The sequence below is a fragment of the Schistosoma haematobium genome, chromosome 3 (genome assembly GCF_000699445.3).
Source record: "Schistosoma haematobium chromosome 3, whole genome shotgun sequence".
Taxonomy (NCBI): Eukaryota; Metazoa; Platyhelminthes; class Trematoda; order Strigeidida; family Schistosomatidae; genus Schistosoma; species Schistosoma haematobium.
This window is the reverse complement of record NC_067198.1, coordinates 8438716-8464409: the sequence shown is the minus strand read 5'-3', so window position 1 is coordinate 8464409 and position 25694 is coordinate 8438716. Positions and strand designations below refer to the sequence as shown.

The 25694-nt window shown below is 37.0% G+C and overlaps 2 protein-coding genes across 7 annotated transcripts; one reads left to right on the top strand and one right to left on the bottom strand.

Annotated features, from left to right (window-relative positions):
* Positions 1–222: 222 nt before the first annotated feature.
* Positions 223–10084, top strand: UBE2L3_1 (Ubiquitin-conjugating enzyme E2 L3). 4 transcript variants are annotated; one of them, XM_051212931.1, is made up of 4 exons: positions 223–345; positions 1889–1987; positions 3228–3414; positions 6722–10084. In XM_051212931.1, exons 1-4 carry the CDS (start codon positions 316–318, stop codon positions 6820–6822), a joined length of 417 nt encoding a protein of 138 aa, XP_051068855.1. In that variant the 5' UTR covers positions 223–315; the 3' UTR covers positions 6823–10084. The 4 variants fall into 4 exon arrangements, with proteins under 4 accessions (XP_051068855.1, XP_051068854.1, XP_051068856.1 ...); XM_051212930.1 differs by having other exon boundaries at positions 4258–10084; XM_051212932.1 differs by lacking the exon at positions 6722–10084 and adding an exon at positions 4258–4916 and having other exon boundaries at positions 3306–3414.
* Positions 10085–14316: 4232 nt separating this feature from the next.
* ABCE1_1 (ATP-binding cassette sub- E member 1) lies at positions 14317–25688 on the bottom strand. 3 transcript variants are annotated; one of them, XM_051212927.1, is made up of 8 exons: positions 25527–25688; positions 25191–25492; positions 23271–23478; positions 23043–23221; positions 22793–22996; positions 19559–19936; positions 16751–17016; positions 14317–15152 (listed from the first exon to the last, which is right to left on the bottom strand). In XM_051212927.1, the coding sequence occupies exons 1-8, from the start codon at positions 25642–25644 to the stop codon at positions 14993–14995; spliced, it is 1815 nt and encodes a 604-aa protein (XP_051068851.1). In that variant the 5' UTR covers positions 25645–25688; the 3' UTR covers positions 14317–14992. The 3 variants fall into 3 exon arrangements, with proteins under 3 accessions (XP_051068851.1, XP_051068852.1, XP_051068853.1); XM_051212928.1 differs by having other exon boundaries at positions 14317–17016; positions 23271–25140; positions 25191–25457; positions 25493–25688; XM_051212929.1 differs by having other exon boundaries at positions 14317–17016; positions 23043–23237; positions 25191–25688.
* Positions 25689–25694: the final 6 nt, after the last annotated feature.

Genomic DNA, 25694 nt, shown 5'->3' with positions numbered 1-25694 from the left:
CATAATTCATCCTTTTGTGTACTTAAGAAACAAAAGCAATAATTGATCTTTTCTAATAACTCAGGCGTGGGTCACATGGATACAGCATTTTGCTACATCGGTTTAAGAAATTCTTAGGGTTTGTATTCATGTTAATTAGGAAATAATTGTCCCACTAATAAATTCTTGAAGTCACACCTACCTTCGGGTTACGGCATTGTTTTCAGTTTGTCGACGATATACCTTACAAGCCTAATATATATAAGAAACCAGATATCATGCTCGTTTTAATGTGTTTGTATTCAGCGCTAGGTTTCGTTAGGTTTTTCGGCGCTAATGTCTGCTGCAGTCCGTAGGTTAAAAAAGGTTAGATGTGGGTGTGTTACTTACTTTCATCATTAGTTAGACTCACCACTTAGTGTCTATTTATGTGTTTTCATGGTGTCTTTTCCAAGCTGCTCAATGACGTTCATCTTCTAGTCGCACTGCTAATTATTCACTTGAAAATCATTTACACTGTTTGCATCCATTGTTCACGAGTAAAAATTATAAATTTGGATTTCTTATCTAACGTTGTAGTCACTAATCTCCATCATAAATATGAGGAATTTTGTTTTATGGTGTAAATTAGGTATTATTCTAGACTTCTTTAAATCGTTTGGTTAGTATTGCACCACAATGTGTTTGTCATTAATTTTATACCTATTTATAAAACCTTATGTAAGTGTAGAGTCACATCATTAAGCAGGCCGAAAGCAAACAATTCTCACTTCGTGTTTTTAAAAGTGAGGGACACTGAACACCTGGTTGGTTTGAGAAGAGGGCATGAATGAAAATGTACTAAAACTTAAGATCTTGGGAATGCTAATTTCTGTGTGTATCTGCACCACTTTAGTCAATTCTGAATCTTATCACTCAGTGTCTAAATTCAATAATGGTAGTTATTTCCAGGAATGCGGGCCGGTAGCTTGAGTTTGCCAGCACGATCCAAATCGACGGACGGTAGTTTTTCTGTTGTACATGGATCCAGGTACACCTAGCCTTTCTATAACCCACTTTATCCACCACTCGGTTACTAAATTACATTAAATTCAAGTGGCTAATTGTAGTGCTTGCAAGGTACGATATTAACCCGACCGGTGCTGCTACCTTGACGTGGTGTCGAGCTTGCCTATTGTAATGAACCAACCGAGCTATGCTGGCTAGAACAATCGTTCCTCAAGGTCATACTATACCAGACAGGTCGGTTGAAGAACGGTAAGACTAAAGGCAGCATACCTAAGACTGAGTGCGAATTCGTACTGCTGACTGTACAGAGGTGCGACGGAAGTAGGATATTTCCTTCAGACAACCAGCATAACAGCGATGCTGCCTTACCACAAGGAGGAGTGGGGTTAGGAAAGACCGACCCTAAAACTGCACACCTCACCTTATCCCACGAATATCCGTCTCCGGCAGTAAGGTCTCAACAAGTATGGAGCTAACAAAAAAATTACTCACAAAAAGGTCGTGTGTGATCGGCTTCAAACACTTGTTCCTTGGGCACTGCAGTCACGCTCTCAGGTCACTAAAACCACCTCTAGCCCAATTTTCTTTTCAGGTATTTCTGGGAGAACCCTTCTACGTCGCGGGCGACCGTGGTGTGATAATCGCCCTCATACTTCTAACAGCACTCAAGATCACTGAGGTGCAATGATTTAGGTCTACTCATTCTCTTGCCAGGGTGAGAATCCTTCCAGTTATTTGGTGAATCACCAAGTAACTACATTAAAGAGTCAAGAGATGTGATGTTATTGGAAATTTGACTCTTAATGACAGTCTGTAGTCTTTATACAATAATCGTTACTCAAAAAGTATTAGGTTCTTCCGTTTTCTTTTTTCCAAATTCTGTTTGTTTGGGGTATTACAGGAATATGAAACTCTTATCAACTCAAGCATCAAAAATGTGATTAGAAATGTAACATATGATGAACCAAACTTCCTAACATGGACCGGATTCATAGTTTTGGTAAGCATAGTTTTCGACGTAAACAATTTCACGATTTAAGATAAATATGACATTAGTTAAGTTGCCTTTAGCAACAAATGATGGTGAATTTGTTGTACTCCAATTTCATTAGAGTTTAAAGTGTGCGTAAATGCTATTCCAGGAGACTTAAAATATATTCACACTATTTGCTCATTTCTTGTTATGTTAAGCGTGTTTAGCTGTCAATTATGTTAACATATTTGAGGCTATCAGTTTGTTCGCAAATTATGCGTACTTGTATGATGAAGAAAGTTATAATGTAATTTTTACGTCTAAACATGCATTTGACAAATAGTTTACCACATCCCATACCAAGAAAGTATGCAATATAAAGTGATTTCATTCTCAGTATAGCAGCGACTAATCTATGAAGTCTTACTATAGATTTTTTGTGTTAGGCATTTATTATTATTTGAATACTTAAATATTTGTACAAAAGAGCACCGAATATAATACGCCACATAGTTCACTTGATTTGTGTGTGGGCTGTGATACTGCCCGGGTGCCCATAATGAAGCAGGCGGTTTTCTTAGGGGGCTAAACCCGGAGCCTTCGACCTAAAGGTCTTATCCACAAGGCAGTGGAGCAACGTAAAGAGATGCAGTCCTATGGTAACCGGTGACCAGCGATTAGTTCATACGCCATTTGTTCCTTCAGGATACTGCAGCCCATGTTCACCATTGGTTTGGAATCAGGGTTTTCCAACTCCCCTAGGTAAACTCTCTGTGTCCATCAATCAGGTTAAAGCGCTGAGCATTCGCTTTTCGTCCTCTCAATTTAATAAACAACACCCTCGTCACAAGAATGCAGTGAGTAGGATAATAACGCGATATACATCTACTACTTATAATGACGTATACATACATATATCATTAAACGTCTACTTTGTGGTACTGACAATTACCCTACACATAATAATCGTTAGACCTACATATTTTTATTAGTTTTATGTATTGATACACTTGGTCACACCGATGACTCTTACGTGGAATTATAGCTAAGCTAACCAACATTCATTGTGTTAGGATTGGTTTTTCAGATGTTGGGACAAAGTTATTTAGAAAAAACTCCATGTAAAATCGTTACCAGCCTGCACGTTGCACTTAACAAACATAACATAAAAGTCTAGTGCCTCCGGAATGAATCGTCCGTAAAATAAACAATGGAAAATATGTTTACATAAATAAGGTATCGTGTTTTTATATTTATTGTGATTTAGGACGAACCTCCCTATAATAAGGGTGCTTTCAAAATTGAAATCACTTTTCCTGTTGAATATCCTTTCAAACCTCCTAAGGTGATATTTAAAACACGCATATATCATCCAAATATTGATGAGAAAGGTCAAATATGCCTACCAATAATTAACCCGGAAAACTGGAAACCTGCTACTAAAGTAGAACACGGTAAGTTTTGATAATTGTATGTGAATGCTCAGGAAATATTCAGTTTCGTGTAGAAATGGTAAGGTATTTTTATGCACAATATTTCATTGCGTTGTTTTCTGCAAATAAATTTAATCTATCTCCTTAGAGTTCAGATATTTTTCATGTTTATTATGGGCTGTGTAAAATACGTAACTATTCCATTCTAGACTTGTCACATAACTGTTACCTAAATGCACTTTTAAGTAGTCTTCATACTAGCTTGAGATTCATGCACCTTATTCAATGTATTTCTAAGTAAGATGCATTTTCGAGTATAGCTCAACCATTACTCTACAGCTCATTGTTTTGTATATTTAATCTTAAATATTTGATCAAGGAGGTATTATTTTTCACTCTAGGTTGTTTTTTATCTGCATTATCTAGTACATGCAATAACTACATATGACTGATGAGTCAAATTTATGTAATGTTTTGGCTAGAATTAGAAAGTAAGTTATCATCATTTTTAAAACTCATCAGTTATGAGTCCTGTTACGGTCATATGAAGTGTAGGTTTACACAGTAAATTAATCGGTACTTGACTGTTATATTCAAACATTGCTTCATTTTCATTTGAGGAAGTTGTTGTTCGTAGCTTCACTGCACTCGTGAATTTTGGCTTAACCACATAAAGATGTACTTGGAATAAATTAAACCTCAAAAATCTAGGTCATCAATGTGTCCGATTTAAGTCTGATATATTTTATTTTTAAATTGTTGGGTTCGGAAAATGATTTTAAAATTCACTTTAAATCTTCAGTCTTATCACATTCGCTTTAAAAATGTTTGAGAACACTTACTGGGTGTTCACTTTATTTACAGTTATTCAAGCACTTGTTGCAATGCTTCACGCACCGGAAGTTGAACATGCTCTACGTTCAGATTTAGCTGAAGAATATGCTAAGGATCAAAAGAAATTCTTCAAAAATGCTGAAGAGTTTACACGGAAATATGCGGAGAAAATTCCAAATTTGTAAATTTTGTAATAACTATTACAAATTTTTGATAATCTCTTCATGATCACTTCATCTTTTATTTTGTTTCTTTTTCTTTGGTCCAACGTGAAGTATTTTTTGTAACTTACACTATTTCACTCGTAATTATGTTGTATACACTGGCTTGTACACAGTTCAGCTGTATGTTAGTTAGTGCCTGTATTGCCATTTTTCTTTTTAATGTTAGGAAAGCTTTTGGCGAAGTTCATTAGAACAGTGCACATCACCGACAAAAGGTATAGAGTGATTAATACATCACTGATCTTCAAAAACAGTGAAATGTCTAAATAAATTAACGTATAATTTCATTTCATTTAAATCATTATTTCAAATACTTCTCTTGATGCTACTAATATTTCAAAATCTTTTGCTCTTCAAGCTTTTATTCTATTTTGACCAGTGCATTACGTTTCTTTAAAGTGCACAAAAATACTTGCATATACCAATGACATGAATGCATATAATTCCAACTTATTGAATTCATAATTCAAAGGCTCTGTTTTACAATCAGGGTACAGACCAGTTAAAGAGTAGAAGTTAGAGGTTTTTTTAACGGTTTCTTTATTGGACCGCGAAATAAACGATCCGTTTAATCGATAGAATTTGATTAGCACCAGGATGGAGTTGACATTGGCCACTATTCAATAATCAGTCCATCGTAAATATATCTCATCACGAATAGCTCAGTGGTGACGTCTGTGAAGCTGGGTGACACAATCGAATTCCCCAGGGTGGGTCAGTTCCCTCAAGATTACAGATACACCCTGCTAACAAGTGTCAAATGGTGCGAAACATTGCAACTTGACCAATAGAATTCAGTTGGCACTAAGAATAATTTAACATATACGACATAGATCACTCAATGATCAATTAATTTTAAGGGTTTGTTTCTTATCTAAACATTAGGTCGTGTAAAACAAGTGCAACATATATCTTCTCAAAGTCTCTATCAATCCGATTTATTTTACTTCAGGTTTCTTTTAATGAGCATGGGGGTAAATAAATAAAAATCATGATATATTTTTACCTTTAGAAAGCAGATAAGCTTTGTGGTGTGTCATATATGTTGAAACTGGTACTCATCAGTTAAGGGTGATTTTTCTTAACAAGATCTCAAAAATTATCGTTTATCATAAAACCGGTATGTGAGAAATGTGAAAGTTGCTTCAAGAGAGTAGAATAAATAATCAATCCAGGCGATTGTAGGGAAGCGCTAACTTAGAATCCTTAAGGGAAAAGTGAAAGACCAAGGAACACATGTCAGGAATTAGAAGCAGATATCAAAAGGATAAATAGCAACTGGAGAGGATTGCCCAGGACGGAGACCAGTGGTGGGTGGCATATGCTCCTTCACAAGGAGTAGCAGGCTTAAGTAAGTGATGTAAAACTACAAATTCAACAACCTCCACAACCACTAATGTTAACAAATCATGTAAATGATTTTAAGCGGTGATTTCCAGAGTTGTAGTGAGAAGCTGTGACCAGTGAATTTCAACCCTATAAAGGTAAGATAAATATCATCGTATCAAGTGGTTGTAAAACTTGACACAGTTAAATCTATACTTTAATATAAGATATAAGGTGATATTCGTTGAATCCTGTGACGATTATTAATACCGCTTGACTAATTTCAATAAAGTGTGTATAAGTTGTCTGTATGTTTATAAATCTAAATTGAATTATATGTAACAAAAATTTTAGGTGTGTGAAAGTGAGTTTTGATGTACTCTTCTCTTCACTACCCTTAGACTAATCAATAACGTTACTCTAATCGTCCAATGGAGAGCATACTTTCGGATCAGTAGGTAGTGGTTTTACACCAACTCCAACTATTTCGAACAGAGGGTCCTAGAAGCTGTTTTCGGGTGTTAGATTGTTCGTAAAAGTAAACCATGGTTACGTCTTTTAACAGGAGGAATATTGTTTGTTGGTTTCTGAAGCTGTCGTACTTAACCTTGTGTGTACAACTCACGAAAAGAAAATCATAGTGTCTGCATTAAGTATCACCACGTGCTAAACTTAAAATTCTGACCTCGATTGTACTTTCATTGATAGCTGTTCAGCTACCATGGATATTAACTTTCGGTTCACTAAATAATTCACTTATCCTGCATACCTCGCTTGTGTCTGTGATTGCATTACCTCAATTTACAGTCACATTTAATAAGTTCAAAGTAACATAACAAGTAATCAAACTAAGTAACTAACAATCTACTATTCATTTTGATAAAATCATGGTTTGTCAGTTGTTACCCAATATCTATGTTTCTCTGAAAATTTTATTTCTCTAGATGTTCTTAACAGGCGTTTGAAAAATTACCAAACAATTTGTTCAGGTATGTTTCGTTATAGCCTCCTGAAATCAAGTTTTATCCATATTCAAATTATCTGAGAAACATCACAGGTGGGCCGTTGATCAATTGACTGTCACATTTTGATCATAGGATCTAAATGCTATCCATCATGTGCTTATTTGAATAATTGATTACTTGAATCCCTGAGAATATACTTGGAATTCCAATCTTGCCATGTACATGTATGCGTTTGTTCATCGATCAATGTACTGAAATATTGTATTGAGTGCTACATATCGTTTGATATAAAATTATGTGCACAAAATATAATTTCAGTTAGGCTATCTGAAATATGCAGTGATAACGATCGAGGTTGAAAGGGGATTTTAATTGCATCAGAATTCGAACAAATAACCTTTGGGCTGTTTGAAGTAGATGTCTACTTACTAATGAATGATTGATCGTTGTTAAGTAAATTTCGTAATGGTATACTAAAAAATCATCTGTCTTAATAATTGTGTAAATGAATCACACTTCAGGTTGCTATGACTTTTCCAATCATCAACTAATTAGTAAAATATACATGGTTGATATTCATGGAAGCATTTCGATGTAAAAAGATTCTCAATGCCCTCTATATTTGTCTTTCAGTAATTATAACTGTATTAGAGGGTTAGTGAAATTTTAATGGATTCGACTGAAGACCAAAACTTGAAAAACGATGGTCTGAATTATCGTAGGTATTTTTTCAGTGCAGTTCAAAATGTACTGGAGTTTTCCAGGTTTAAAAAAAAGATTCTTGTGTAAATATATACTCTCTACCCATACAATGTAATTAGAATGATGTAGTCTCGACTGTTGTATGCTTTGATCTCGACCAAGTTGGAATACACTGATTGGTCCATATTCAACTAGTCAATGCCAGTGCACGAATCGGTAGGTTAAGTGATTCTTATGTACATTTTTATAACTTTCTTTGTTCAATCAAATGCCCTGGTACGGCCGAGAGTGGGGAGAGTCCGCCCTCCCTCTCGAAATGCTCTCACACGGCCACGCGTATACAGCTTCTGCCAGTGAAGTCCTACTCACTGCCTTCTCGTGGTGGGGGTGTTTACAAAATTCAGAAGACGAAAAGCGAATGTCCGGCGCTTTAACCAGATCGAAAACCAATGGTGCACATGGGCTCCAGTATCCTGCAGGGACAAATGGCGTATGAACCAATCGTTGGTCACCAGCTACCATGAGAATGCATCTCACGATGCTCCACTGCCTTGTGGATCAGACCTTTAGGTCAAAGGCTCGGGTGTGACCCCGTAAGAAAACCACCTGCTTCGGTCTGGGCACCCGCGCAGTATCACACACACACAAATATGGTGGGGCGCATATATATTTGGTGACCTCTTGTACCAATATTTATGTTGAAAGAAAGAAATAAATCAAAATGTAAGTTGTCCCCTCTTCATTTTGACTTCTCGAGTTTTGGGTGAAGCATGATATCCAAAGGATACTAGACAGTAGAGAAATTTGTTTTATAAGGAACTTGTATTAATTAGTATGTGATTGTTAGTTTCTTTCGATCAACTCTTTTGTTAACTGACATCTTGTAAGCAAATAAATATAACTAGGTAAGTGTTTTATGAACATGACAGAACGCTTACAAATTCTTATGTGCTAATTCATTAACGGTAGTTATCGCGCTGTTTTAGATCACTGCATGGCTTATAAAATGTTAATAAAGAATAATGATTTCTGTATGCGGTAATCTATTGCTCTCATGCTTCTCTTTGTTCACTTAATAGTCACTAATTATCATATCTCAGCTTATTATATTTACCTCTAACTTATTGAACTGCAAGCTAGGAGTTGTAATTCTTTCCCGTAACTTGATATTAAATGGTATGTAAAAATGCTGTGAGCTTTGCTAGAATCGTTATTACTAAGCGTGAATACAGTTCACATTATACAAAATAATATTAAATTAACTCATATTCCATTAGTAACTAGGATATGTTTACTCTGAAATACTTGTGGATGTATTACCATGTAATTATTATCAGTATTGCTACCGAAATATATGATCAGTAAGCTGTTTTAATGTCTTATGTGCTCATCTGTATTTTAAGGTCATTTGAGTGGTATATAACCAATATTGACGATATCACTGCGCTCTATCGCATTATATCCGAATACCCGGGAGCATTAGGACTCGATCTGTATGGCTTTACCATACCTTTGGACGAAAATGATAGAAATAATTGCTTAATATAGTCCTGTTGGTAGTATCTCCTAGTCTTAATCACCATATCAATTAATCTGGTTGAGATTAATCGTCTGTGACTAACACAAGTAGATAATGTGGTTGACATGGTTCTAAGTTGTAATGATCAAAGGTATATCCACTTGAATAGTGTGCTTTGGTTATTATTAATAGTCTATAACTTTTGTTTTTTAAGCTCCATGGAGGGATTATCACAATGCTTTTCGTAGTACGTTTTTATTAAGTCTCCAATTTGTTAATCCGTATATAGTAAAACACGTTTCAAATAATCAATTATTTAGGAATTTACTGTTAAAGTTACCACTCAGTTACCAAAGTGTCTTAACTTTCAGTTTAGATATGTCGGCAGATAATAACATGTAGTTGAGAGACTTTGGGGGTTAGATGATAAACAAATGTAGATTTCTTTTAACTAATTTAGTCTTAATGAACAAAACGAATCTTACATAATTTCGAGAACTTATTGGCAATAAGAATATTTGGAATATTCCCGTATTGTAAATTTAGAACAACATATATAAGCGAACAATGTTGTTTTCGACTAGGATCTAATCGAAAACAATATTGTTCTAAATAAAAATATTGATGAAAAGGAAGAGTCAATTAACTAATTTCATAAAACCAAAGAGAATACTTATCCCACGCATCCATGATTCGTCACAATCTATTATGATAGGGGTATCTCGATCTATGGTTTTAATAATTCAGATATCACACTTGTTTGATGAGGTAGTGAATCTTCATCGATTGAAGTGGGTTGGACATGTATCGTGTCTTCTCAAACACCACGTCAATAGACGACGTTAACTGAACGTTCGAAGCAACCAAAACAAAACGTATCATCACCTCATGAACTCACTGTTAGATTAAGCCGTGTAGGTGCAAACTAGCTGGTTGGAGTCTGGGCGATTATCTTTGACAGTGGTTGAAAACGTCGGATAACATAGTTCAGAATTGGTAATGATGCTGTGGTGCGTGCTACTTATATTGATATAAGTAGTATATAACGTGAGTCAAAAGAACGTTACGTCTGGCAGCAGAAGATGGAGAAGATCAAGAAAAGAAGAGCGAGAAAACAATGGAATTTGTAAGAAATCGCATGAACAATGAAATGCGAGACAATGGATTGATGTTTGCAAAAGCAACAGTCCGGTTTGATATGATAGAATAATATTTTGCAAATTAACGATTTACTATATGGTTTTTCTATTTTACCAAGTAATTCTGTAATTTGTCCTAAATACAATTTGGTTGTCCTCACCCGTGTTCTCCTTCACTACATTTGGTGTCGCTGCCTCTACTAAGGATGAGGATTCCATGGCCGAAGGAGTTTGAGGACGGAGATGTGCTGAGCTTCCTGAAGGAGTTTGAGGCCGTGGCGGAGCTGGTGGGAGTGAAGGAGCCGAAGGCGAAGCTGGTGGTGCTGGGGACGCTTCTGAGAGGCAAGGCGAAGGCTGTGTATGACAGCTTGGACGGTGCTGGCGGGAAGACGACATGGGAGACAGTCACGGAGCGGTTGGCGGCGGAGTTTGACGGCCCGGTGGACAGGGAGGACGCGCTGCAGAAGTTCCGGCTGGCGAGGTTGCCGGTCGATGGTGACCCACTGGTGCTGGCTGTGGAGCTTACCAGATTGTTACGCCGTGCGCTGCCGAGTCTGGATGAGGAGTCGGAGGCACAGTTGTTGACGTCACAGTTTATCGAGAGTGTGCCTGCCACCGTCTCCCAACAGCTGAAACTGGTGAACGCAGCGCAACCGATGGATATCAGTGAACTGGCGGTGACTCGTCAGCTGATGACGCGAACAGTAGCTCCGGTCGGGTGCGAAAAGCAGGAGGTGAGTAATGTCGAGAAGAAGATTGAGGAGCTGGAGCGTGAGATTGCAGCAATACGAGTGAACAATAAAAGGAACGATAAATGTTACGCTTGTGGAGGGACAGGACATTGGAAGATAAACTGTCCAACAAGACGAAGACGCAGATATGTTAGACGTTACAACGAGTGTTCTTTCTATCCTAGGAATCTGGGGATTGTTGCGTTAGTAGACAGAGGGGCAGTATATACGAGAGTGAACATAAATGAGCGAGATTTAGTTTGTCTGATCGATACAGGTGCAGCAGTATCGTTAATAGGCAAAGAGCAATGTAAGAGAATCAAGCCGTGTACATTAGCTGTCCACACGATAGGGGGCCATATGTTAGAGGTGTTTGGCGTATCTAACAGTATCGTAAAGTTGGGGGATGCTGAGATAAATTTTCCGTTCGTCGTAACCACAAGCTTATCGAGACCGATATTAGGAGCAGATTTCCTAAGAGAAGTAAAAGCGATAGTTGACTTAAGAAGCGGTAAGGTGGTCACGAAATATGGTTCATTGACAATACACGAAAGTAGCGAAGTGGCTGAAATAAGAGTTGCAGCGGATGTCTCGTCAAAGAAACCAAACATTCACGAGTTATGCAAAAAGTATGCGAAACTATTCACTGGAGATGGGGAGCCGTATGGATTTTGTGACAGAGTAAAGCACGAAATACCGATAAAGAACAGTCGAGTAAATATATTTGCAACACGTCGTGTCCCGGTGCATTTAGAGGCCGAGGTAAATCGTCAGGTCCAGGAAATGTTAAAAGAAGGTATAATTGAGGAAGCGGACAGCCCATATAGCTCGCCGGTACTCTTGGTAAAGAAACCAAATGGAAAGTATAGATTTCGTGTCGACTTCAGAGAATTGAATAATATAACAGACCTGAAGCCTTGTGCAATGCCAACAGTGGTGGAAACATTAGATCGGCTACAGAATGCCACGGTGTTTACAGTGCTGGATTTACGGTCAGGTTATTGGCAACTGCCTATAAAACAGAGTGATCGAAGCAAGACAGCGTTTACTGTACGTGATAAACAGTATCAATTTAAACGAATGCCGTTCGGGTTGGCGGGTGCACCGTTCACGCTCAGAAGATTAATGACACTACTGCTCAAGAATCTAGATAATGTCGAGGTATATGGCGACGATGTAGTTGTGTACAGTCAAACAGAAACAGATCACATCAAGCATGTGGAAGCGGTCTTAAAGCGAATTGACGAATTTGGACTTCGGATTAATAAGGACAAGTAGCAGATAGCGAAAAGTAGCGTCACATTGTTGGGACATAAAGTGGGAAATGGAGAAATAAAACCATTGCCGGAGAAAATTCTTACCATAAAAAATATTGCAGTACCTAATTCGAAAAGGAAGTTGAGACAGTTCCTGGGAAGAGCGGCGTTCTACAGTCGGTTTGTCAAGAATTTCAACGAAATAGCAGCACCCTTATATAAGTTATTGAGCAGCACCAAGTTTACGTGGACTGAGACTGCCGAACAAACGTTCAACCGAATCAAAAACATGCTAGACGATCGCCAGATGACGCTCAGACTGCCTGAACCGGGAAGACTGTTTACAGTGGCCACAGACGCGAGTGATCATGGTATAGGTGCTGTGTTGAGTCAGGCTGATAGAGTGGTGGAATATGCGAGTCGCGTCCTCACACCCGCTGAACAGAAGTATTCAACCATCGAAAAGGAGTGTTTAGCGATCGTGTGGGCAGTGGAAAAATGGAGACCATACCTCTTAGGTAGACGATTTCACATTGAGACCGACCATAAACCCCTGTAGTGGTTGAAAACAGCAAGAGACCCCCGAGGGAAGTTGGCGCGATGGATGATACGCCTGCAAGAATACGATTTCAGTATCGGCCATGTTCCAGGAAAAGAAAACGTAATGGCGGATTACTTGTCAAGACCAGACATGGAAGCCGACCTGCCATTAACAGCATACGCGGTGAATAGTTTAGAGGGAGACCCATTAGAACTCGTCCGGCAGCAGAAAGCTGACCCTAACCTTCGAGAGGTAATCAGAGTGATAAAAGAGGGAGCAGACGTAGATAAACGAACAATGGACAAGGAGGTAATAACGCTGCTTCGGCAAAAGGAACGACTGAGAGTGAACTCATATGGAGTGCTGACCTGGCAGGACGATGATGAGAATTGGGTGGCGGTGATCCCGAAAGACTGGCGGCGTAAAGTGATACACGAGTGTCACCAGGTAGCACATACAGGCATCGCAAGAACGACGGACTTACTACGACAAAGTGCATACTGGCCGAGCACGAGAGACGATGTGGCTGAATACGTGTTAACCTGCCAGCAGTGTCAGCTAATGAAAAACGATCGATACAGACAACCGCCATTACAGTCAATCCCAGTAACCGCAGTCGGTGATCTATGGTCGGTGGATGTGATGGGACCGTTTCCACAGACGGCGAGCGGTAACCAGTACCTGTTAGTGATGACGGAACATGCTACACGTTGGGTAGATGCCGTACCCATTGCAGACCAGCGGGCAAGGACAGTGACCGAGGTGGTAATCCGGCATATTGTAGCGTGTCACGGAATACCGAAGATGATATTAACTGACCAGGGTCCCTGTTTTGAAAGTGACGAGTTTAAAGCCCGTTTAAAGTAGTTTGGCATCAAGAGAATACGAACTACACCGCATCATCCTCAGACAAACGGGCTTACAGAGAGAAACAATCGAACGTTAAAGGAATGGTTAGCATCAAAAGGAGGAAATTGGGAGAAAGAGTTACCATTGATTTTGCTGGCACATCGTTCCTCCACACAAGGAACAACCAAGAAGTCACCTTTCTTGCTCATGTATGGCAGACAACCACGACTTCCAATGCATAATAAGACCTGGCCACAACAACAGAAGTGGACGACAACAAGGTTAAGAAAAGAGAGGAGAGAGGCAATAAGGAACGTGGAAAAGAAACAAATATCAGACACAAAGAAGGCAGGACAACAGAGGAGAACGTGGAAACCCTTTGCAGTGGGGGACCTAGTAAAGTGTAGAGAACGAAAAAGTAACATAGCAGGGGGAGCAGGGTCGGGGAAGCTGGCCCCAAAATGGGAAGGACCGTATGTTATCACGGAGAGACGCGGCTCGGTCTAAACGATCCGGAGAGAAGACAAGCAGAAGCGCGTAAATGCTAGTCAACTACAGAGATGGTTTCAAGATCATCATGGGTGTGAATCACGAAAAGCACCAAAGAACACAGCGGTACGGAGATCAGAAAGACTACGACAGCAACTTGTTAAAAGGGGGGACGAGTGTGGTGCGTGCTACTTATATTGATATAAGTAGTATATAACGTGAGTCAAAAGAACGTTACGTCTGGCAGCAGAAGATGGAGAAGATCAAGAAAAGAAGAGCGAGAAAACAATGGAATTTGTAAGAAATCGCATGAACAATGAAATGCGAGACAATGGATTGATGTTTGCAAAAGCAACAGTCCGGTTTGATATGATAGAATAATATTTTGCAAATTAACGATTTACTATATGGTTTTTCTATTTTACCAAGTAATTCTGTAATTTGTCCTAAATACAATTTGGTTGTCCTCACCCGTGTTCTCCTTCACTACAATGGTACAGACCCATTTACTCTGTATTCCCCTCGATCCTAAGTTCCGAAATGATCCTATACTTTTTATTCCAACAATTTACTCTTTTGGAGTCACATGGTATATCTTTAGTCTTTCTTATTATTACTAATACTATTAATACTCTGGGGTTTGCGCTGACTATTTCATCCCGATAATCTAATATGATGTGGTAACTTGAACTAATAAACGTATATGCCAGGTTTCACTTCCCATTTAACTAACTGACTGATAGTTCTAAAATTGATGTAACAAACTAAGACTCACTTCAATATTTCCGAAAAGAGCCCTTCTCAAGACAAGATTTGAGTTGAAAAAAGCTTTGTTCCAACAATTGTATCATATATTAATAACCTAGTCAGTCAATAAATAGGCAAGTGATTAGTCAGAGAAATTAAATCATTACACATATTACACCAACCATATACACAGACTTCTGACAGAAAAGCAAAACCCAACAGGCATTGTTGAAAAACTTGCAAAAAGTGAGAAGATAGGCAGGTCTATAAACAAAATTTAATCTCCAAGAAAGAAATAATTGCCGCTCCTTTTCTGTTCAACATCTTTGACCGAATTCAACTTGTTGATTCTTGGTCTAGCATTGGTTGGATCGCGTCGAAATGTTATGTCAAGTGATTGTAAAAATTTATTCATACCAGTAACTAAATTTTGTGGACTATAATCAAAGTGAAAAAATGTAGAAATTAGAGTACATCATGTGATAGAGATTTTTATAGAAGTAAATCATTGTATTCCATTTTTTGGTGGGATTGTCGAGCACTCATACACAATTAGGTATTCAATTAATAAATAATACTGTTTAAAATGATAGCCCCATTCTATATACTATCGGTTATATCTTGATACAAAAAATGAACTTCACAAAAAGGATGAAACATACATTGGTACATTTTAATGTCAACAATGAACAAGAATTGTATTCCGTTTGAGTGTGTATGTGTGTGATTACTTAATTGATTTTCGAAGTTATTCAGATATGAAGTTGGATTCGATGTTAGGTAGTTTATGAACACAATTTTAAATTTAGTATAGATATTTGGTTTGCATTGAAATAGAAATTATTTAGTAATAGTAGGTAGTGAAATATGAATAATCGTCAGAAGATAGCTGTAGATTACTAATTAAGAACTAAGATTACCGAATTACATGTTAAGCCTCGCGAAAGTGCTCCAACAGAAATCAGTTATAAACAACATGGAATCTTGCACAGATGTACGTCACCTCAAATTGTTACACTATATGAAATTAACAAGATGAATAGTAAAGGAGTCGAAATAACCGTAGTTGCAATTATAATGAAGGGAAAATTTCGAGAATGTGATATAAAAAAGAAAGAATGAAGGAATAATGCGACTCAAAATCTATACGATAAAAAGGTATGTGCATCTACGCTATGTCACCCAGTGTCTTCAAACACTGATCGTAGTTAATGAGTGAACTTGAATCAAATAGTTCGCACCTGTCAACATGAGTCAGAACAACAGTCAATGACTATGGACTAGTGGTATGTTTTGGTTTGTCAGAATGGTTTTCTTCTAGCTTAACCCCTACACCAGTTAACATTGCCCGTTGAGGTAGACGATAACTGAAAATAAGTGTCCTGGCTAACTCAGTCGATAAAAATGTGCAGTCTCAAGTGTTAACCTTATCAATGAGTTGCAAAATATAATGATGTATTTAACAATTTGAAGAATGAATTAATTTTGTATCGTTTTCTGCCGGAGACACACATGTTAGATGTGAATAAGTCGAAAAGATTAGAATTTTCAGAACTATTCTAAAGCAAAATATCATATACATTTTTATGTAATTATTAAATATTTTCTTTATGATACTTTTATATTGCTCAAATTGTAAGTTTTTATATAATCATTGACTGATGATATGTCCCTTTTATAGTTAATGAATTATATACTTATCAATCAGTTTTATATCACAAATGATCCAGTTTTTTTAAATAAGTTGTGATTGTGTTTGAGTTGTAAAATATACAGAGTACGTCGGTTAGCTTTTATTGTGTTTTGATTGAGCAAGTTTGGGGGGGGGCAGAATGAAGTTGCGTGGGGTAATAATCAGTGCCAGCACACTTGGTGGGCAAATGAGTTAAATAAAGGTCATTAGTGTTATTTGGCGTACGCGGACTCGATAATTCAGTAGTCCAATTAAGTGGATTTAGGAACGTTGAATTCGTAACATCTCATGCAGAAATATCTTTAGAGAGAAAAAAAACTAACAACCATCGAATACACTCACGTTGTTGCTGTAGCCTTAACACCAGGTTGACCGTCAAATACAACAACTCGATCGGCTAAATATGTTGCCATAATAAAATCATGTTCTACAACAAAAGCTGTCTTTTTAGCATGCAGTATAAATCGTTTAATAACTTTTGCGGCATGTAAACGCTGTTCTGAATCTAAATAAGCTGATGGCTCATCAATTAGATAAACATCAGCTGGTTGGCCAAGGCACAATGTAATAGCTAATCGTTGCAATTCACCACCAGATAAGTTCATTACCTTGAAAAGAAACACAACAATAAATGTATGAGATTAAGAGGACTAGAGATAATCCGCACAGGATGCAAAGATATCTAAAGAGACTGATCAATTGCAGTCATAAACATCAATGGGAAGATTCAAACAACTAACACAAACCAATTAAAATTCAGCCCATTGCACAAGCCAGTGCCTATCTGGACTCAGTAGCTAAGTGGATAATTCGTTGGTGTTTAAAGTGAATTCCGAAATAAGCATCACCTCTAGGATGCAGGTGTATCTAATTGATGAATCCCAATCAGGACGAAACGTGCATCCTGGATCCCACTGCTAGATGCAACCTGTCACCGTTTTGTAGATAATAAACTTGTGAAATTAATTGGCAATTTCTAACTAATTTATATATTCAATCCACAGTGTTGTCTTTTGCTTAAGGAAAACCTTTGATTAACAGTCTTACATGACCATAGGATAAAGAGTACGTGGTTCGGAGGATTTCGAGAATAAAACATTTATTACTTATTGGTTGAAGCTGACTGGTTTTGAATGTCAGTCTTAAGCAAAAAAACGAGACAGTATTATGATAAGTTAAAAACTAAGTTGATGTAATTCACCTATCGACTAGAAAGACCTTATTGTCTCTCACAGATTACTAAATAATGGGGGGATATTGTTTTTCCATACATTACAGAATGAAACCACTTAGAGAACTATTGAAAATCGGGAAGCAATAAATAGCTGTTCTGTCATTGTTTTAGACCTCATGAAGTATGTATTCATGATCTCATCTGAGGTTGGACCTGAGACATTCAGCACTTGCGGAGAGCTCTTAAACTTTTGACCACCCAGTTAAGGATTAATGGTTTACAATTGACAACGTTACTTAATTGGTGATACTACGCCACCACCATCGTCTGTTAACGATTATATTTGTCTAACCCTTAATAAGGTTGAAATTCACCGGTCACAGCTTCTCACTAGAACTCTGAAAATTATCGCTTAAGATCATTTGAGTGAAGACTTTTAACATCAGTGGTTGTGGAGGTTGTCGAATTTGTAGTTCTACATCACTACCGGACTTTATTTAGAGAACCATTAGAGAAGCAGAAAACACTGGACATCTGTTTCTTCCCAGTATTGGAGAGCCTAAAGCTATCCAACGTTTCTTGGTTTTCAGAGCTCCTCTGGGTACGGTCAGTAATACAAGACCACAATTCAACAGTTTACACAATACCCTATATTCACAAATATTGTTCTACTAAATATAACCAGTACTTTTCATACTCGAATAGACCAGAACAGATGTTTAGATATATTTAAATTGCTATGAATTCCAAAAGTGGGCTAAGAAAATTAAAAAAGTCGATATTAGTGAAAAGCCTGATTGAATGGGTTACTTTTTCTATCTAGCACTTTAAATGTTTAGTGTAAATTAGACTTATTTAAATAGTGGTCATTCAGAAAACTGTTCAGTGATCTAAGCCTAAAAATAGCATCATAAGCTTAGATGACCTTGCACGTGAACACAGACTTGAGGAACCGTTATTATTACAAGTAATATGTATGACTGGAATTTTCTCCGAATAAAAGATTATAATATCGGATTTATATGCAAACACACCATTTCATGTATGATACTGTTCACATTCTGATATAACATTGAGGTGTGATTGGTCACTGAGTAAAAGACGGACAGCTGCTTACCCTGTAATCTATCACATAAATCACTACCTTTACATTGTAACTGTTTAGATTTCACACTAACTGGTTGCTCTAGAGTTTGTGTCAATAAATATGATTCTGATCTAATATTTTGTTCTGAACTATAGGTCGGATATTATGTATATGTATACCACGTGATCTAATACAGTAGTGGTGTAATTATCTAGTGTATCGATAGAGTCCCCAAGCTTCTACTAAGTGTATTAAGATGTATTATCCTGTATTATGGTCTAGAGTGCATAGTCTTACTATTCAGCCTAGTGTTATTGTATAAACTATATTGTATTACCTACCTTATTTGGTATCGGACAATAATTCTTTATTGGTTTTGCCGTCACAACACACTCCTGATAATTTTTTCAAGTCGATTTTATACTTAGAAGTTTTGGTATAAAAGAGGGAATATGTTGTAAAGAGTGAATCAATTTAGTAACTTTAGACTTACAATTACGAATAATTCATCGAAACAAATGATTTACTATCTATTTGACATTTGGTACTGACCTCGTTGGTTCTAACACATTTAACGAAATGAAGGAGCGTGGCTAAGGCTTCATGCTATTTCTTTGTACGTAAAAGTTCATATGAAAAGATTCGTATATCCATTTGATAACGTAATACTCGCCCACCTATTTACATAAACAAACATACCATTTCTGTTTCACTAATGCCATAGTAAGTAACATCTAAGTACGTTTTGTAAAACTCGGTATTAGTGTAGTGAAACTCTGCCACATAAAGTTGCCTATTCTACTACTTAGTTATCCCTATGAAAAAGAAAATACAATCGGTACATATTAGTACGTCATGTTGAAATACAATGTAGAAACTTATCGCTTACTTGCTGATCATAAAGTCGTTCCATTTGTAATGGCTTAAGCACATCTGTTGAAAATTGTGGATGTGTAAATGAATCACGGATTTTTTCCAAAAGTAAATTTTGGACTGTTTTCTCTGATTTTGGACTAATTTTTTGCGGTTTATATGATACATGTAAAACTGGACACTTTTCATCACCATCAGGTTTCAGATTACCAGCCAACATGCGAATAAATGTAGTTTTACCAGTGCCATTCTCACCAAGCATTACAATAATTTCAGAATCAGTAAATGATCCAGCCTCCACTGTCAATTCGAATGAACCCAAACTTTTATACATAGTTGGATAATCGTAACGAGCTGTACGTTTTAATTCTTCTTCGTTACCGGTTTCGGACACCTTGAAAATTCAAAAAAATAACACAAATTATTTCAAAGTTTGTTAAATAGAGAAATAATACAACTAGCACACCTAAATTACGGTAATTTTCTGATGTGACATATTGCAACACTACTTAGAAGTAGTAAACTTTTTGTGAAGAGTATTTTTGAACATCTACAGTGAATTACACTTTATGTTCACATTCATTGTTATGAGCTTTATTTTGACCTATAGACTATTATAATACGACTTATTCTTAGGTTATGTCAAGTTTTTTATTTATAGTCTCCCACGTTCACAGCCACTTTTTAGCTTGATCTTGTACAGATGTTATTTACTATTTTAGGGTGTGATGTGGTCTGTTTGACTTGTATATAAGCCAGGTATATTTGAACTAAATGATTCATATGGCGGAAGCTGATATCGGTGTTCTGGACTCAATTGGCAGGACTAGGAGGAAAAAAGACCAATAAGGACGCTAGGCTGCTCATACCGGCCGATACATGTTTGGTATGGCAGCGCTAGAATTGTATAGGTCGTATTTCGATTGGCGACTAAGTCATGTGATATTAGACCGGCTAAAAGTCACAACCAGTAACCTATGTTCTTTATTGACCAGTAATCTTTTCCAGGCACATGACAGTAGATGGGTCTGTTATATGAGTTGTGAGGATTTACTCCCGACCACTCTTCAGGCCGTGTTTATGATCAGAAATATGGTCCTACTGATTACATTCCGTGCCCCAGGTTACAGAATTTCCAGTGTAAAAAACGTCGAACGATATCTGAGTTAGCAAAAGTTGAAACTATTACCGATAAGAGAACATAAGTCTGAAATAAATAAAAACCAAACATCATTTATTCTCTTATCCAGGTTTGTCGGCCATCAATGCTCCACGTAAATGGTTTGTTGTCTTGTTAATGAATTACTAATTGTTTGTTTCTTGATATCAGTAACTATGACAAAAGTAGCTTGAATAAAACTAGGAGTGCAGCTGTGAATGTTTGACAAGACAGATTAGATGAAAGATGGATAGTAGCTAGCAGTGGAATCCAGGACGCGCGTTTCGTTCTATTTGGGACAGAACCACTATTTGTAACAGGAAATGGAATCTGCTTGTGATCCGATAGTAAGCACTAGTAACAACCATAATCCATCTTCTTAGTAGAAAACACCAAAACTAGTACTATTTATTCGATTTAATTAGATGTGTGTGCATTATAACCTTTTAACATCCTACAAGAAGGAATGTTCAAAATTAATTCATCTACACTATTACCTGACTTGATACACCCGCCGTAAAGATTACCGGAATTCGAGTCAGAATCAGAGCTGAAGTTATTGAGAGCGTGATCGTATTCCATAAACCAGCTTACCGCGAGTATTCTTTACAGCCCCTTTAGATGTGAGTACACTTTTTGGTGGTGATGAAAATGGACTATACCTTAGTTGAAGAATAATCATAATGAAGATACACTTTTCAGTGATGTTATCAGTTGAATTACATGGGAACTCTCAATACCTGAACGAGATACATTGAAAATAAATCCTAGAGATTTAATTGGTCGGTGAGAAAAGTAGCGTCGGTCGGGATGCAGCTGGTGACCATGCTCCTTGGCACAACAAGGATACTTTAAAAATATCTTTCGAATTGTAATTTTGAACTATGTATTGACATCATCGAGGCGTGTAACAGTCCTGATAATGCCTAAAATAATGGGATCGATGATTTGTTGAACACTACTGGAATGATTTTGATTCCGTAAGCTAGTTGATTATAGCGGTACAAAGTAGGATGTGTTTTGGTCGTGGCAGTAGAAACATTTTATACCGAAAATAACTAATAAAGAGACCAAGACCCAACTTGCACACGCACTTATCATCACTGTATATAATTAAGATATTTTTAGGCATGAGGATAGATTTTCGAACCCCGACGAAGAAACGATATTTGAGACTCACAAACTACTTTCTTTTTCAACTACAACTAATGGTAGGTACGGAACAAGTGAAGTAAGACCGACGTTTTCTAGACACTAAAGTTTTTGGTATACTTATGAAAGTGTAGTATAAGGTGCTAGACAAGCATAATCCCAGTTAACCGACTAAGCTAAGAAATATAGATTTTAAGTAGACGTAGCCTGTATACCACGGTTCAGAGATGATCGCATCATCAAGTGTAACACTTGTGTAGTAGTCCACTAGGATTTCGTAACCTTCAACATGCACTCGCAGCACATTGATACGTTATTAAGTATATGACGTTTCGCTCCATCAGCAAGGAAAGAAGTGTTATGAGATTAATCTAAACATATGCTTGCTTTCACATCTGGTAATTAAGTTCTAAAAGTACCCCAACAGTTCGAATATGAATAGTCTTGAGTGCTGGTAAGGTGAGTGAACAAGAAGTAAGAGATTAAAATCACTTCATATCTTTCTTTCTACGAACCAATTCTTTCTTCTTGTACTATATCTCTATATGCAATCTTTCTCTTATATATTACCACCTTTGACCTAACCACTGCTATGAATCTGGTGTTCATCTTGTTGTGCTGATGCGGTATGGCAACCTGGACCGATGCACATATGTGCCTGGTCCTACGTTGTAGCTGACTGACTGACTGACGCTAGACGGAGAATGAAATTTTTTAAATCTTCTACTGTATAGATGTGTACAGAATTACGTCTAACGAGTCGATCGAAACAGACTTAAAATTAAAAATAAGTCAGTGAAGTGATCAGATACAGATTAATGTCCCAAACTACAGTGACAACGGGACGGTTTGAAAGATAAATCAAAAAACAACAGCCGAAGTTTAATAAACATCCAAATAAACCATCAAATAAGATGTCTTTAACAGAAAAAACCATACCTTGAAAACCAGTGGTGTTTCTCGAAAACGCAAGTTTTCCGTAGGGACCACACCATCCAAAAATATATTTATTCCTTCACGAACGGAAAAAGGCATAGTGACTACCCCATAAGCACCTGGGACACCATAAAGACAGCATATGAAGTCAGACAAGTAATCCAAAACAGATAAATCATGCTCCACAACAATAACATAATTTGTACCCTTTCGAAATATAAGGTCAAAAACATTATGAAATGAAGTTACAAACCTCCAGTAGTTCACGTATAGCTATAGCTGTTTTTAAACGCTGCTTGACATCCAGGTAAGAACTAGGCTCATCAAACATATATATATCAGCTTTTTGGACACAAACCATTCCACAAGCAAATCTTTGAAGTTCACCACCAGATAGATCGCCTACCATACGTTCAGTGACTACTTGAAGATCTAGTTTTATAATATACTAGATTAGTCATCCGAGAATAAGTTTTCTTACCAAGCATTTCTAAAACGTGATCTTGGTTGCCTCTATCGTCCTTTCGATTAAGTAAGGTTTTAACCTCACCAGATACGATTTTAGGGATTTGATCAACATATTGTGGCTTAATAACAGCTTTCAAATTGTCCTCTAAGATTTTTGTGAAATAATTCTGTAGTTCCGAACCACGGAAATACGTTAATATTTCAGTCCAATCCGGTGGATTCTAAAGAGAAAGAAAAAAAGACAAATATATCCGAGTGAACGAATGTCAATAAGCATCATGGTGTTCACTTATAGCAGCGATAAACAGATGTATAAGACGACAGACGTCGGATTTCTCATGATGTTCACATTTATGACTTGACATTGAAACATAAACGGAAACTTATTTTTAATAGAAAACAACACAAGTAAAATATTTCACGGAATTTACTTTATCTGATTACAGTTCAATTTATTAACTTAAACTTCTCTAAAGGTTCTGCAAAGTTCCGTAAAATTACAGTACACTCTTTGATTACTGAAAACAGATTAGTGCAAATAAAAACACCTATACACCATAATTATATACAACAGATTCTAGGGAAGAATTCTTTATTATTCGAGGATCAACGGTGATGGTGTAATAAAATAACATGAGACTTAGCAATAAAAGTCAGTTGGTGTTGGCATGTTAAAACAAAGGGAAGTAAAACAAAATGAAGTACCAAGTGAGTGTGTGATATAAATGGATAGGAAACACATAGACGATGATGTTTCCAAATTCCCCAAGACAATGAATAAATTTGCCTAACCGTTATTCGTGTCATTTTTGATCTGTAACTATTGGTTTTAAATATTTAACGCACTCTAGTAAAGACGCTTGGAATTTCATAAACGACTGAAATCGACAGTGAGCTTGAGTACTGGTGAATTGAATTGGTTGTAAAATTTATTTAACTCAATAAAATGCTACTTAGACGGGGTACCAAGATGTCTTCGTAAATCAGTCACTTAAAAAGTGAACATGCTTAACTGATCATGATCATGCGCGTAAGTAACGATGAGACCTTTATTTAACAATTGTTTGCAACTTTGATGGATAGACGGATTTCTCAAAGCGTAGTGATAAAGGTGGTCAGTCAAATATCATTAATTAATTGGAAACTTGCGGAACTATCGGGGAATATAGCAGAATGTTATGCAGAAAATCTATAAGTCTGACTTAGTACTATAAACTCGTAAAAATATAAACATGTAGTTGTGAAGTTCTACCGGAGTAAACATTCAAAAATTTGCTCCACAGACCCTACAACAAATAAGAACTTATGGTTCAGTTAGTTCCAGATTTGTCTTAATTTGAAGAATGTCCTTTATGATTTCGTAGCTACTCGTTGCGATATTAATAAGGATTGGGTACGAAATTCTTTAAAAAACCAATTTACAGATTGGATACGTATACATATGTTTTTTTCAAGAATTAGGTGGAGCTAGTTATATTGTTTGCTTGCCAATGTTGGAGATAAAATGGAGATTTACTTTGCAACCAAATGGTTAGAAAACGTAACCCTGTTAAGCAGATGAATTTTTTCAGGGTTACTTGAGCATCACTCAAAGGTATTCTATATATTATAGTGTCACCGAGAAATATTTACAATTCACCGCAGGTTCAAATGAGCATATGAACAGGAAAGACATAAGCATCATAAATCATACTGACCAGATTATCAAAAAACCAAACTAGCTTATAAAGTTAGTCTAAAAATTTACACGGTGGATTATGATGTAAGGCAATTACGAAAAACACTCCTAACGCGAGTAATGAATTGCGTGATAAAGTTATCGCCTTAGTCCTTTTGTTCACTTACTAGGGCATATTGATACCAAAAACCAAATTACAGACCAACTATACGACGAAAAACCAATAATGATGAAGTGTAAAATTCATTAACAAACCTTGAACCGGCCAAGATTGGGTTTAAGTTTACCGGCAAGTATCTTTAAAGCACTGGACTTTCCGATACCGTTGGTTCCAACTAATCCCAAAACCTCACCGGGGCGCGGCATAGGCAGACGATGTAGCTTAAATGAGTTCGGACCATAACGATGGGTAACCTCCTTTTCCAAATTACTAGGAAGATTTATGATAGAGATGGCTTCAAAAGGGCATTTTTTGCTACAAATGCCGCACCCGATGCACAATTCTTCTGATAAAAATGCGATCTTGTCGTTTGGTGTGACCTCAATGCACAGTTTACCTTCAAGAATTACATTACCACAACAATCGTTTACCCATGCGCACAACAGGACATGATCTTTTACACTCTTGACGACACTTTTTCGGTTTGCATTTGTCACTGCTGACGATGGCGATACGTGTTAGCTTTTCTTGAGTTGGGGGTTGCGTCATGCTTGGGACGTAAACACGCCCTTGACGTATCCCAGAATTCAAACTCCGCA